Genomic DNA, 13,359 nt, shown 5'->3' on the forward strand with positions numbered 1-13,359 from the left:
TGGCCAATTATATATTATATATAACGAATTACAATACACTAGAAAGCGACGTAACTAGCGAGCCAACGGTCGCAGAGGCCCAACACAAAATTTATTTCTTGCCGGACTTTTTGATGCCGCCGCCAACAAGAGGACCACCTTTAGAGGCCTTGGCGGCCATCTCCTTACGGGCCTGAGCCTCGGCCTTCTGCTTAGCCTTGAAAGCAGCGTCTTCATCGTCCTCGAACTCGTTGTTCTTCTTCTTGGGAGCCTTCAAAGGCTTGAGCTTTCCACCCTGACGTCCAGACATAGTTGTAAGTAAGCAAAAGAAAAGTCTCATTGTGAACCCGCTAGTTGTATAGGCATTGCCGTCACAATATTTAGTATTTCTCTCTACTCAAGTTAAAAAGAGGGTTTATTTCCACTATACTTCGTCAATTTATATATCGTCGCCTCCGCAGGCGCAGACTGCTCCGCCGAGCTATAACGCTGATTCAGCCCGAGGTTCTTACTGAGACGATGTTCAGCCACGGGTTCCACTCGTCGATATTAAAAGACGACGACGACAAAAAGATAAAGCGCGTCATCCCCAAAGCTTCAAACAAGATCATTGATCAAACCGTCGCTCGTTTATACATTGCCTACCCGGATTCTTCGAAGTGGACATTTACCGGCTTGAGCGGTGCTGTGTGCTTGGTCAACGATTTGGTCGGAAACACGTTTTATCTCAAGCTAGTGGACATTGCCGGTTCTCATGGTGTTTTATGGGACCAGGAACTATACATTGATTTCCAGTACAACCAAGACCGGACGTTCTTTCACTCATTCGAGTTAGAAGAGTGTTTGGCAGGCTTGCTTTTCGAAGACAAGTCTGAAGCGGCTCATTTCTACAAGCGGGTACAAAACAGGGCAAAGTACGCTTCCAAGGCGACCTTGAACAACCATGCTGCTATTCCCAAGTCGAAGGCGCATGCCCCTCCGCCACCACCAGCTGCTCCCGGTCCTCGCGGCGATGCTGATGGATCTCACCGCCGACGCAACCAATTCCGCGGACAAACTTACTATGACGGTGAGCCTCCAGTTGAATGGCGCTCATTGTATGCTGAACTTAATAGCCAAGGAATTACGGAAGATGTTATTGCCGCAAACACTCAATTCATCAAAGATTTCATTAAGCAAAAGGGTGGGCCTTTGGTGGGCTTAGAGCCGCCGCTTCCTCGACGATTCGAGCCCAAAGACGATCTCCACTCTGCTGCTACTGCTAATACAAAACGTGCACCCCCTCGCCCGCCTCCTCCGCCTTCTCAGCCACCAGCTGGTGCTATGGAGCTGGGTGATGGACCGGTTGACGACACCCCACCACCACCTTTCTCTGCACCCACTCATGTTCCGGTCCCTTCAGAGAGTTCTTCATCGCCTGAACCAATGCCAACTCCATCCAAGCCCATGCATTCTCCTCATATTCTTATGGCTCCCGCTCTTCCCAGGTCATCAGTTAATGCATCTTCAGGGCCTCCTCCTCCGCCCTCACGTAGTGGACCACCACCTCCCCCATCGAGAACACAACCTGAACTTCCAGCACGTAATTCAGCAGCAGCTCCTCCGCCTCCTCCTCCCCGCCAAGCTCCAGGCCCAGGACTCACAATGGCACCTCCGCCCGCTGCTGCTGCTCCAGCTGCTCCACCACACCCTGTAGGTACTGCAAGTGCTGCTCCAGCTGCTCCGCCACGCCCTGCTGGCGCTCCAGTTCTCCCTCCAGCCGCGCCTCCAAGGCCATCGGACCCGGCACCAGCACCACAACCTGTGCCTGCCGCTCCACCCAGGCCAGAGACAACTTCACCACCATCTTTACCGCCTATGGCTTTAAGACCTCCGCAGCCATCGGGATCACCAGCTGCATTGCCGTCGCCCTCTACTACAAGGCCTCCTGTTGCATCACAAGCTCCTCCTGCAGGGCCTCCTATGGCCCCAAGGCCTCCTCAAGCTGCGCCACAAATTCAGTCACCTCCTCCGTCTGCTCCAACGCCTCCGCAGGCTCCCCCTCAGGCTCCCCCTCAGGCTCCTTCTCAGGCCTCTTTCCAGTCTCAGGCCCCACCGCCGCCGCCAATGCCTGCTCAATCTCCGTCGCCGGTCGTGCCTGCTCAGTCTCAGGCACCCCCGCACGCGCCCCCAATGCCAGCTCAGGCTCCTCCACAGGCCCAAGCTCCTCCTCCGCCGCCAATGCCCGGTCAAGCTCCTCCACAGGCCCAAGCTCCTCCCCCTCCGCCGATGCCAGCTCAAGCTTCTCCATACACCCAGACACCACCCGCACCACCACCAGCTTCTCCTATGGCACCACCTGCTACGGCTGCGCCACCTCCGCCCGGACCTCCTCCCATGGCGGCTCCATCACTTCCTGGCGGTGTGCCGCCTCCGCCCGGACCTCCTCCCATGGCGGCTCCATCACTTCCTGGTGTGCCTCCTCCCCCAGGCCCTCCCCCGGCTGGTGCACCGGCTGGTGTGCCCGATGCTGGCCGATCTGCGCTCCTTGCTTCAATCCAGCATTCTAGTATTGGACAATTGCGTAAAATCGACAAACAACATTTGGACAAACCCTCGGTTATTCTCCAGGAAGCCAAAGGTGACGTTCCCAAAGCTCCGCCAGTCGGTGCTCAGGGTAATGCGTCAATGGCATCAGCACTCGCGGCTGCTTTAAGTGCTAGAAAAGGTAAAGTCACAGGCTCCGATAACGAAGAAAGCGACGAGGAATGGGATTAATTGTTTACATAGAGTTTTTTTTGGTATTCATATGGCCTCTCGGCCCTGTTTATAATCCCCGACCGTATCTGGAAACGTAATCAACGTGGCAATGGCTATGGACGAGCATCTAATTGCGCAGGTGAACAAGCTGCAAAATGCGTTTGCAGCATTGGGAACCACGACAAATCCTATTGATTTACCGCAGATTGCTGTGGTTGGGTCCCAGTCCAGTGGTAAATCCTCCGTGCTGGAGAACATTGTTGGAAGAGACTTTTTGCCCAGAGGGTCTGGCATTGTCACAAGGCGCCCTTTAGTTTTACAGCTCACCAATATTCCTGAGGGCCAGAAGCTTCCTGAGGGATACACGTTGCAACCAGGTGATAATGCCGACGAATGGGGTGAGTTTCTGCACGCGCCCAATAAGCGGTTTTACTCTTTTGACGCGATTCGTAAGGAAATTGAGGACGAAACTGAGCGCACTACTGGCAAGAACGTCGGAATCTCTCCTATTCCTATCAACTTGCAGGTCTACAGCCCCAAGGTTCTTACACTCACTCTGGTCGATCTTCCTGGTCTCACAAAAGTGCCAGTTGGCGACCAACCCCCGGATATCGAAAATCAGATCCGGGAGATGATTTTGACATATATTTCCAAGCCCAATACAATTATTCTGTCTGTCACAGCTGCAAACACCGATATCGCGAATTCAGATGGTCTCAAGCTTGCCCGTGAAGTCGATCCTCAAGGCGCCCGAACTATTGGCGTTTTGACAAAGATCGATCTCATGGATCGTGGCACTGACGTGGTGGATATTCTTGCATTGCGTGTTATCAAGCTCAAATACGGCTTTGTTCCTGTTATCAACCGTGGCCAACAAGATATCAACAACAACAAATCCATTTCACAGGCTCTGGAATACGAGCGTCAGTTCTTCGAGACCCACCCTTCCTACCAGATGAATGCCAAGTACTGCGGTACCCCCTTTCTAGCTACTCGCTTGAATGCTATTTTGAGTAGCCACATCAAGGCTACTCTGCCTCAGATTAAACTTAAGATTGGAACCACTTTAGCCAAGTATCGTGAAGAACTTGATCAGTTGGGCGATGAGAGTATGCTTGGCTCTGCTTCAAACATTCTTATGAATATTATCACTGAGATGGCCAATGAGTACCGTACAATTTTGGATGGTAACAGCATCGATATCAGTACAACAGAACTCAGCGGTGGAGCCCGTATTTCTTTCGTGTTCCACGAATTATTTGCCACGGGTGTAAAGGCAATTGACCCCTTTGAGCATATAAAGGATGTCGATATCCGCACCATTCTGTACAATTCTTCAGGGTCTACTCCCTCATTGTTTGTTGCTACTCAGGGCTTTGAGGTAATTGTTAAGCAACAGATCAAGCGGTTTGAAGAACCAGCTCTCCGTTGTGTTACACTCATCTATGAAGAGTTGGTCCGCATTGTATCCAGTATTCTTCAAAAGCCTGCGTTTAAGCGCTACCCGCAGCTCCGGGACCAGCTTCACAGCGAGGCCTTGTTGTACTTGCAGGGTCTAACTCTGCCCACTAACAAGCTGGTGTCTGATATGGTCGGCATGGAAGCTTCATATATTAATACTGGCCATCCCGATTTTGTGGATGGTCACGAAGCTATGGAGATTGTTTCTGAAAAACACCGACCAAAGGGGAAGCCTCAAACCTCCACACCGACTCCTGAGGTGCCTGGGAACTCGAAGGAAGGCTTCTTTGGTTCTTTCTTTGGAGGAAAGTCTACGAAAAAGAAGATGGCGGCTATGGAAGCTCCCCCTGCTATTCTTAAAGCCTCGGGCACGCTTAGCGAGCGGGAAACGATGGAGACCGACGTCATCAAGTTGTTGATCCAGTCGTATTTCAACATCGTCAAGCGTACAACTATCGATATGGTCCCCAAGGCTGTGATGCTAAATCTCGTTGAGCGTTCGAAACAAAACTTGCAAAGCGAACTGCTGGCCAAGCTGTACAAAGACAACTCGTTCGAGTCTTTACTCAAGGAGAGCGACTTTGTTGTCGAGCGTCGCAAAGAATGCGTCAAAATGGTCAAGACTCTGGAAAACGCTTCCGAAATTGTCGCAAGTGCATTAAATTAAACATATCTTTCGGGTTATATAGTTGAATATCAGACAAGGTGAGCCCGGGAAGATCGCTTATGCATCCCACTCTGTGAATAAAGTGGGCGCAGGAGCAAGGCCTTGTTTCACTTTCTTACATCTATGGGATTACAATCTGTTCTAGGCGGACTCAAGCACAAATCACCTGTGGCTGCGCAGCCAGCTATTACGGACAACGAACCTTCTGAAAGAGTTGTCTACCGTAACCGTTTCCATTTCGGACCTAACTTGGGAGCTATGTTCGTGCAGGAAAAGTGGATCGACAACACTCTGTTCACAGATAAAGCAAAAGGCGATAGTGAGCTTGCTGCGTTGGCCGGCAGCAAATCCAGCGGTCTGAGCACAAAGGATATGAAGCAAAAGTGGGAAGACCGCTACAAAAACCTCATGACCGACGACGATTGGCGGTGGCTGCGGGACCATGGAGTCACTGCAGTCAGACTTCCAATTGGGTATTGGAACGTCCAGGATGGTCAATTCACCAATGGCACTCCCTTTGAGAAGTTTGCTCATGTTTATTCTGGATCCTGGGCGGCAATCAAGGGAATCATAGAATCAGCCGGCAAGTTCGATATCGGTGTCCTGGTTGATCTCCATGCTGTTCCAGGAGGTGCGAATAGAGATGCTCATTCAGGCACAAATTCCGGAGAGGCAGAGTTTTTCAAGCATTCCTCTTATCGGAAACTTGCAGTTCAAGCGTTGGAATTTATGGCCAAAGATCTCAATCACTACGACAATTTGGTCGGCTTGCAAGTGATTAACGAGCCATTGGCGGGCCAGGACAAACTGTACAATTATTACATGGACGCTTTAGCTGCTATCAGACAAGTTGCCCCCGATCTACCCGTGGTTATTTCAGATGCCTGGGATCTAGGATACTGGCGGGAGGAGGTAAAGAGAATTGATTCAGGACTTTCAAGCCACGCTCCGGAAACTGCTGGGTTGGTTATCGACACCCATGTATACCGGACATTTTCAGAGGGTGATACCTCCAGGTCTGCAAATGAACATGTAGACAATGCGATCCAAAGTGTCCCTGGTGACGATGACGTCGATACGATAGTAGGCGAGTACTCGTGTTGCTTGAGCGAAGAGTCTTGGAAGAAAAGTAACGGCGATAGAGGAGAACTTGAAAAGCAGTATGGGTCTAACCAATTGAACTGTTTTCTATTTAACACTCGCTCTGGCGCTTTCTTCTGGACATACAAGTTTATGCAAGGAAATGGCGGCTCATGGGACTTTAAGAACATGACCGACAAAAACACATTCAGATGGCCCCAACACATTGGAAATCATAATCTTGACGGCCAACTGCGGCCACGCTTAGATGCCCACAAAAAGTACTGGACTGGTGTTGACAGCTCCAAAGACTGGGAATTTTGGCGTTTCGAAGACGGATTCAGAAGAGGATTTGCAGATGCTGAAGCCTTTGCCAAGTTTAACGGTTCCAGAGTTGGGCGTGTGCACGCCATGAAAACTGCACGGCTCAAGCAGCATATCGCGAAAAAGAAATCATCTGAAATGAATTGGGCTTTCAATCAAGGATATGTGCAAGGTATCGATGCTTTTTGGCAGTAAATTTTGGATAGAAGCTTTTTTTTTCATCTTTAAACTACATGTAATATAAATTGTCATAAATCAAATCTAAAGCCAAGAAAACAAAGCAACCAAACCAGCAGCAACCACAGATCCCTGGGTACCGATTTGCACGGCGGCGTTCTTCTTCTTGGAGCTAGTGGAACTGGCGGAGCCGGAAGCCTGTGCAGATGCGCTGGAGTTGGAGCTGGAGGCCTTGCCAGAATCCTTGCTTGCGAGAATGGCCTCAACATTCTTGCCATCACGTCGAGCCTTATAAGTAGCATTGCTACTTGAAACAATCTGACCGTCCCAACAGTAGTTGCTGAGACACTTCTGGCACTGCTCAGTGGGCGATTCACCACGGCGCTGCTGCTCTCTCAGAATGATCGCACAGGCAACACATGTTCTCCACTCGGAGTCGAGAGTACCATTAAGCTGAGTGACAACGTTGTAGCCGTTGTTGATCAAGCCATCACGCTCATCATCGTCATAAGACATCTTGAAAGTGGAGGTGTTAGCCTCGAAACCCATATAAGTATTGGGGATGAAAACAATGACAGGGGGATAGAATCTCTCGTTGTCAGGCATGCTCTTATTGAACAGACTGGTCAAGTTATCGCGATTGCAACCGAAGAAGGTAGGCTGGCCAAGATAACCACCATACAACAAAGTTTCGGCATCAGGGACGTACGGGAAGATAGTTCCGTTGCCCTGGGGGACGAATTGACGCTCATAAGTTTTGACCAAAGATGTGCCGTTAGCCCAAGAACCTCCAATGACGGAATCTTTTGAGGTATCTGCAGAATTGTCGAAAGCGAAGACAACATCGAGGTCACGCTGGGGCTGGATCAAAGGATGCAGGGGCACATTCTGGCCATCCTCACCACCGTCGACAAGATCAAGAGTGTCAGACTGAGTCACACCATTGTCAACGTAGTCCATCTTGTAGAAAGGATTTGGGTGGTACAAGGCGATATCGTCATTGCGCTCACCCAAATTCAAAAGCAACTTCTTGGCGAGCTTGTAAAGAGGCCCAGTGATACCGGTGCTGTTTAGTTGCAAGAAGAACTGATTGAACAGAGTTGATGATGTACCAACAAGGAAGCCTGCGTTATCATAGCCATTGGTGCAGTTACTCGCCTTGCCATCGTCAGAATAAGAACACAGGTACTGAAGGTCGGTAAAGGAGTACAAATTGGGGTCCCAAGAGCCAAGCTCGAAAGGATTGAATTCGAAGACAGTCGAATTCTCGCTAACAATCAAAGTATCGGGAGCACGGCCATCTGCGACATGGATAGGGAAAGGCATTTCGTAGTTCTTGAACGCATCGTAGTTACGAACATCAGAATAATGAATAGAGCGGCCACCGTGACTGAAGTTAAAGAACTGGTATGAAAGACCACGGCCCCAAAGATCAGTCAGGGAGGTGTTCCAGCCAGCATCGCCCTTAGCTTCAACATCATCGATGATATCATCCCAGTACCCTAAGGTTTTGAAAACGTTGATTCCTCCGGGTGCAAAAATGGATTTGCTCAATTTCCAGACATCCTTGGAGGCCTGAAGTTCCTGAACAGACGTGAAGTTGTTAACCACGAGAGAGCCGAGCAACCAGTTGCCACCTGAAAGACCAGCAATGTAGGTTGCCGCTTGAACGAGACCACCCATGTGACCGGGCTCGGTTGAGTTGGTTGTACGGCTGTCCAGGGCAGCAAACTGGCCGGCACCATTAAGCATGGCACGGTAACCACCTCCGGAGAATGCAAGGCCGAGGCGAATCGTATCGTTGGACAAGAATGATTCAGGATCAAAGTCGGTCAAATTAGAATTCTTCAACCAGTCGACCAACGCGGGCTTGGTGACGCCATCACGGCCCTTGAGCCAATTTGTCTCATTAGGACCCAGGGCATTTGCCTTGCGGACAAACGTCGAATCCTCGGGGCAATCAACGGAGTATGGAACATAGGGATTTTCTTCGTCGGATTTTGCAGCAGCACCACTCAAGAGAGTTAATGCCAACGGAATAAGGGTCGCTTTCATGATCCTAAAGAAACCCACGCAAAATTACAAATGGTTAGCAATCGACAAGCGTTGGCAGGCGGGCGGTTATAATCGGGCTACAAGCCTTCCTGCAGGAGAGCTTAGCTAATCGGTTAATCGCCGATGGCTTGGCCGAAAGCAAACGGCAAGCGAATTTGGAATGAAAGAGGCTGTGAATACTCTTTTTAAGGCGATGTGGGTAGACTGAGTCTGTTGCAGTCAGATAGATTGGTTACTGACTTTACATAGCTCTATTTATATCATTGTGACTGGTACCTGTAATGTACCCGATCCGTAGGGGGGCACAGCAAAGCCCCGGAACCCCCAGATCACTGCATTCAGACCGGACCCATTCTCGTCATGGTTTGAAAGCCCAGGAAGGTCCAAAACAGAGACAGGGTGCTTCTCGCGTATTCCTGCTGATTCACCGGAAAAAGTGTTTCCCCCGACTCCTCAAAGCTTAAGATTTTACCTTCAACCTCGAGCTATGCATGCACCTTAACCAACAATTTATGCATGCTGACGCAGATGGACTATTCTGCATGGTCAGGGCTGCGAATATCAAAGACGGTGAAAATGATTAGAGGCGGTCAGAATAAAGAGTTTTTAAACATACTGCGGTCTTTAATAACGCATCAAAATTACAAGTCTAGTTTCATTATTTATGAACGCCACTGGGCATCATGCTAGAAACCCGTGAGGTTCGGCGCATAGGTGACGACGGCATGTCAACGCCGGAGAATTGACGGCGGCGGCGCGGGGATGGGTTTGAAACCACACGCAGCTGGCGGCCAATGACTTTTTCGTGCTGAATATTCTGCTCGGTCATATTGCGGCGAGATTTGGCCATTGTGATAATATTTCCATCCCTCCCATTGTCTTCGTTATCGGAGTTGGTGGTATTATCGGCAGCAGAAGAGGAGATTGAGTTGTATTTTGAAGCCCGTGGGCCAGCAATCGAGTGGTTGTGGCTGACCACGCGGAGAGGAGAGGGTGATTTTCGCGGCTGTCCAGGGGTTGGCACAGGGAGTGCATTATGAGAGCTGCCAATGCTTGACAGAATACTGCGCTCGGGTGTGCGTGGAGGAGACGATGCTGAAGTGATACGGCGGGGCGACAGCATGCTCTCCTCAACAGGAATAAGCGGGCTGTAGCCGGCCAAAGAATCATCGGCGAGACGTGAAAGAGTCATGGTGCGACGCCATTCACGGAACTCATTTTGGTGCAGATACAACCAGTGCTGCTGAGGACCCACGACCATACCAGGTCGTAAGAAGCGCATGTAGGCAATTGCTTCCTGTGCGGTGAAGCCATATGTGTAAATAAGATGAGCACCGATAAGGCAGCCTGTGCGACCCAAACCAGCACGGCAATGGACTGCAACTTTGCCGCCCTCCTTGATAACTCCTTCGACTGCACCAATAAACGCCTGAACAAAAAGCATTGAGGGGCAGGTGCCGTCGTCGAAGATCAGATCAATGTGCTTGATATCTCGCTTGATGAACTCTTCACGGTTATACAAATGCGAATTGAGACGAACTACCAAGCGGACATCGTGAGCAGAGAAATAGTCGAGGACCTGCTCAAAGGCCGGGGTCAAGGGAGCGTTGTAGTCGTCTTGAACAGGGGAGGCAAACGCGACGAAATGTGGGGCAATAAGATTAAGATCACCGTTCTCTACCATCTCGAAGTGCTCGTATTCATCAAGATTGAAATTGCGAATATCAATGAGGTTGTTCTCTTTTGCTCTCCACACGCCGTAAACAACGTCTTGCACGGTGATACCAAAGTCTGCGACGGAGTAGCCGGCATCACGGAACGGCATCAAAGGGGGCATAGCCTGGGCAACTGGCGCCAGCGCCAGATGAGGTGGCCATGATTGGATGAGAACCATGTAGCTACAGAGCACACAGGCGGCATTGGCCCGGGCTCTGGGATCAGTGCTCGAGTAGAAAACGACCCCCTTTCCAGCGTTTTCTTCTTCTCCAAGAACTTCATGCAGAATAACCGCAAAGCGATAAAGGTGTGCTACACTCAGCGGGCCAAAATCATGATGGAAATTGTTGTAGGGCAGGACGTCGTCGATAGTGAAGTGCACTCGACGACGAGTGTCTGCTGGCGCAGCGTCGTAGGCACCTAAATAAATCTTGTCCTTGAGGAACTCAATAATTGGGATCTCTCCAACGTCAGTCATTGAGTTTTGCCAGGTGTTATGAAAACAAACAGCTGCTGATTGTGATGATAAACAGTTCCTGCAGCCTCGACTGCCATGTTTATTTTGGGTCTCAAAACCGTTCCTAATTAGGCTGCATGGAAAACAAAAACATTGTGACTAAGCGGAACATACTGAAGACCGTTTTTCAGTTCAATGCGAGGTTGATTGGACCTGATAAAGGTATATATGAGGTTAAATACGAGATAGAAGCAAATTTGTAGTACTCTGCCATCGATTTCGGCGTATGTTGCGCAAAACCTGATATTTGTCCTAACATCCCCATGACACCCCCCGTCTATCAGTAACGGCGATAGGGTGTGCATGATGCTGACTCGGAACATAAATCCGGGGAAGTTCGAAAACTGGTCTTCCGAGGCATTATCAGAAACACAAGAGGATACTTAGGTCTCGTGATAGCCACATAACTTGTCTGAAGTGGTTTCTCGCATCTTTTCCCACTTTTCGTAGATCACATGTTAAGCATCGAATTTTCATTGCCGAGATTTCGGCCACTCGCTTCCGCTCGGAGAAAGCCAAAACTTGACGCTTTTATATCACTTATGTAGTCATCTCAATAGTAGCGTGTATATTTTATTGCTCTACCTCTCTCGATTGACGCCCAAGACCGCCTAGCATGCCCCACCTCGACCTCGGTTGCTTAATCACGTGCAGACGGCTCCCCCGCATATATACTCGGATTAGCAATTGGACCTCTTGAATTTGAGTTCTCCAATAAACTGAAAGATGCCAGTTCTTGAGACCGCAGCCTTAGTCGCTCTTTTGGGCGGATATTTTGATGCCAAAACCCGTATGTCCTACGACCTTCGTCTTGGTGCCCGAATGGTGGGCGCCGGCCTGAACGGAGCCATCGACAAGTGGCGCGACCGTCTTAACGGCTTTTACACTTTTGAAAGCTGGGCATTGTCTCAACCTGATGCCACCTACTTGATTTATCCCGAGCCCGTTAACGGAAAGGTTCACAAGAACCTAAAGAATTTGGACGGCCTTTTTAACGTCAAGAAATACAGCTGGAAGCAGGCCTATGACATTGTTCTCCAGTACTCTGACGTTTTGTACAACGACTACGGCGTTCGCCCTAACGATGTTGTGGCGGTTGATTTTGTTAACAAGGACTCTTTTGTCTTTCTCTGGCTTGCCCTGTGGAACATTGGTGCTGTCCCGGCCCTCATCAACTACAACTTGCAGGGTCGCTCTTTGATTCACTGCGTCGAAACTGCAAAGGCCAAGATTCTGCTTGTCGACGACGAGGTTGCCGAGAATGGCCATGAGGTCGAGTCTCAATTGAACAGTGCCAACGTCAAGGTTGCCTATCACGACGATGCCTTCCGTGCCAAGGTTTCTCAGGCTGCTGGCTTCCGTCTGCCCGATTCCCACCGCCCTGTCCCCAATTTGTGGGATCCCGCGTGCTATATTTACACTTCTGGTACCACCGGTTTGCCCAAGGCTGCCGTCATGTCCTGGAAGAAGGCGTCAACTGGTGCCAAGCTCTATGGTGCCATCACTTTCTTGAATCCCAAGGATGTCTTCTATACCTCCATGCCTCTTTACCATTCTACAGCTGCTGTGCTTGGTTTCTTAAACTGTATGCATATGGGTACTACATTTGCCATTGGTCACAAGTTCTCTACCACCACTTTCTGGACTCAGGTCAAGCTCTGTGATGCCACTGTCATTCAGTATGTCGGCGAGACCTGCCGCTATTTGTTCAATGCTCCGTCAACACCTGAGGAGCGCACCCACCGCGTCCGTATGGCCTGTGGTAACGGTATCCGTCCCGACATTTGGGCCAAGTTCAAAGAACGCTTCAATATCCCTATCATTAACGAGTTTTACGGTGCCACCGAGTTCCCCTTCGTTGTCACCAACCATCAAGAAGGTAACTTTGGTATTGGTGCCTGTGGCGCCTACGGTGATATTGCTACTTTCCTTCTCACTCACGCCAAGGTCGGTATTGCCGCTGTCGACCCTGAGGACCCCGAGAACTTGTTCCGCGATCCTGAAAATAACAACTTGGGTCGCCGTGCTCTTCCTGATGAGCCTGGTGAGTTTGTGTTCAAGCTTAACCGTAACGATATCAAGGCCGATTTCCAAGGATATACCGGGAACCAAAAAGCCACTGAGGAGAAGATTGTGTACGATCTTTTCAAAAAGGGCGACTGTTGGATGCGTTCCGGTGATTTGCTCCGCATGAACAAGGACAATCAGATCTTCTTCTGCGACCGTATGGGCGACACCTTCCGCTGGAAGTCTGAGAACGTCTCCACCAACGAGGTCGAGGAGTTTATCACTCACGACCCTGCCATCAAGCAGGCCGTTGTGGTTGGTGTCAAGGTTCCTCAGCACGAGGGCCGTGCTGGCTTCGCTGTCATTGAGTTGAACAAGGGTGCTCAGCAGCCTGACGGAAAGCAGCTTGCTCAGCGCCTATTGAAGGAATTACCACGTTACGCCGTCCCTGTATTTATCAAATACGTCGGTGAGATCGAAACTACTGGTAACAACAAGATCCAGAAGAAAAAGTTCCGCAACCAGAAGCTTCCTTCTCCCGAAGAGCAAATTTATTGGCTCTACAACGATGCTTATGTTCCTTTGACTGAGGACAACTGGTTCAGCATCGAGAAGGGCCGCCACAAGCTGTAAATGC

The 13,359-nt window shown here is 50.0% G+C and overlaps 6 protein-coding genes across 6 annotated transcripts; 4 read left to right on the plus strand and 2 right to left on the minus strand.

Moving 5' to 3' along the window:
- Positions 1-498: 498 nt before the first annotated feature.
- B9G98_02619 (Proline-rich protein LAS17) lies at positions 499-2,736 on the plus strand (the record flags this gene model as incomplete). Its single annotated transcript, XM_024809176.1, has 1 exon — positions 499-2,736. One exon carries the CDS (start codon positions 499-501, stop codon positions 2,734-2,736), a length of 2,238 nt encoding a protein of 745 aa, XP_024664944.1.
- A 91-nt stretch (positions 2,737-2,827) lies between these two features.
- On the plus strand, positions 2,828-4,846 carry B9G98_02620 (Vacuolar protein sorting-associated protein 1; the record flags this gene model as incomplete). The annotated part of the gene is made up of 1 exon (XM_024809177.1): positions 2,828-4,846. The coding sequence occupies one exon, from the start codon at positions 2,828-2,830 to the stop codon at positions 4,844-4,846; it is 2,019 nt and encodes a 672-aa protein (XP_024664945.1).
- A 123-nt stretch (positions 4,847-4,969) lies between these two features.
- On the plus strand, positions 4,970-6,445 carry B9G98_02621 (hypothetical protein; the record flags this gene model as incomplete). The annotated part of the gene is made up of 1 exon (XM_024809178.1): positions 4,970-6,445. The coding sequence occupies one exon, from the start codon at positions 4,970-4,972 to the stop codon at positions 6,443-6,445; it is 1,476 nt and encodes a 491-aa protein (XP_024664946.1).
- Positions 6,446-6,511: 66 nt separating this feature from the next.
- Positions 6,512-8,482, minus strand: B9G98_02622 (Lysophospholipase 1; the record flags this gene model as incomplete). The annotated part of the gene is made up of 1 exon (XM_024809179.1): positions 6,512-8,482. The coding sequence occupies one exon, from the start codon at positions 8,480-8,482 to the stop codon at positions 6,512-6,514; it is 1,971 nt and encodes a 656-aa protein (XP_024664947.1).
- A 658-nt stretch (positions 8,483-9,140) lies between these two features.
- B9G98_02623 (Tyrosine-protein phosphatase CDC14) lies at positions 9,141-10,676 on the minus strand (the record flags this gene model as incomplete). The annotated part of the gene is made up of 1 exon (XM_024809180.1): positions 9,141-10,676. The coding sequence occupies one exon, from the start codon at positions 10,674-10,676 to the stop codon at positions 9,141-9,143; it is 1,536 nt and encodes a 511-aa protein (XP_024664948.1).
- A 765-nt stretch (positions 10,677-11,441) lies between these two features.
- B9G98_02624 (Very long-chain fatty acid transport protein) lies at positions 11,442-13,355 on the plus strand (the record flags this gene model as incomplete). Its single annotated transcript, XM_024809181.1, has 1 exon — positions 11,442-13,355. One exon carries the CDS (start codon positions 11,442-11,444, stop codon positions 13,353-13,355), a length of 1,914 nt encoding a protein of 637 aa, XP_024664949.1.
- Between the last annotated feature and the right edge of the window lie 4 nt (positions 13,356-13,359).

Source organism: Wickerhamiella sorbophila, assembly GCF_002251995.1.
Source record: "Wickerhamiella sorbophila strain DS02 chromosome Unknown contig3, whole genome shotgun sequence".
Classification (NCBI taxonomy): Eukaryota; Fungi; Ascomycota; class Dipodascomycetes; order Dipodascales; family Trichomonascaceae; genus Wickerhamiella; species Wickerhamiella sorbophila.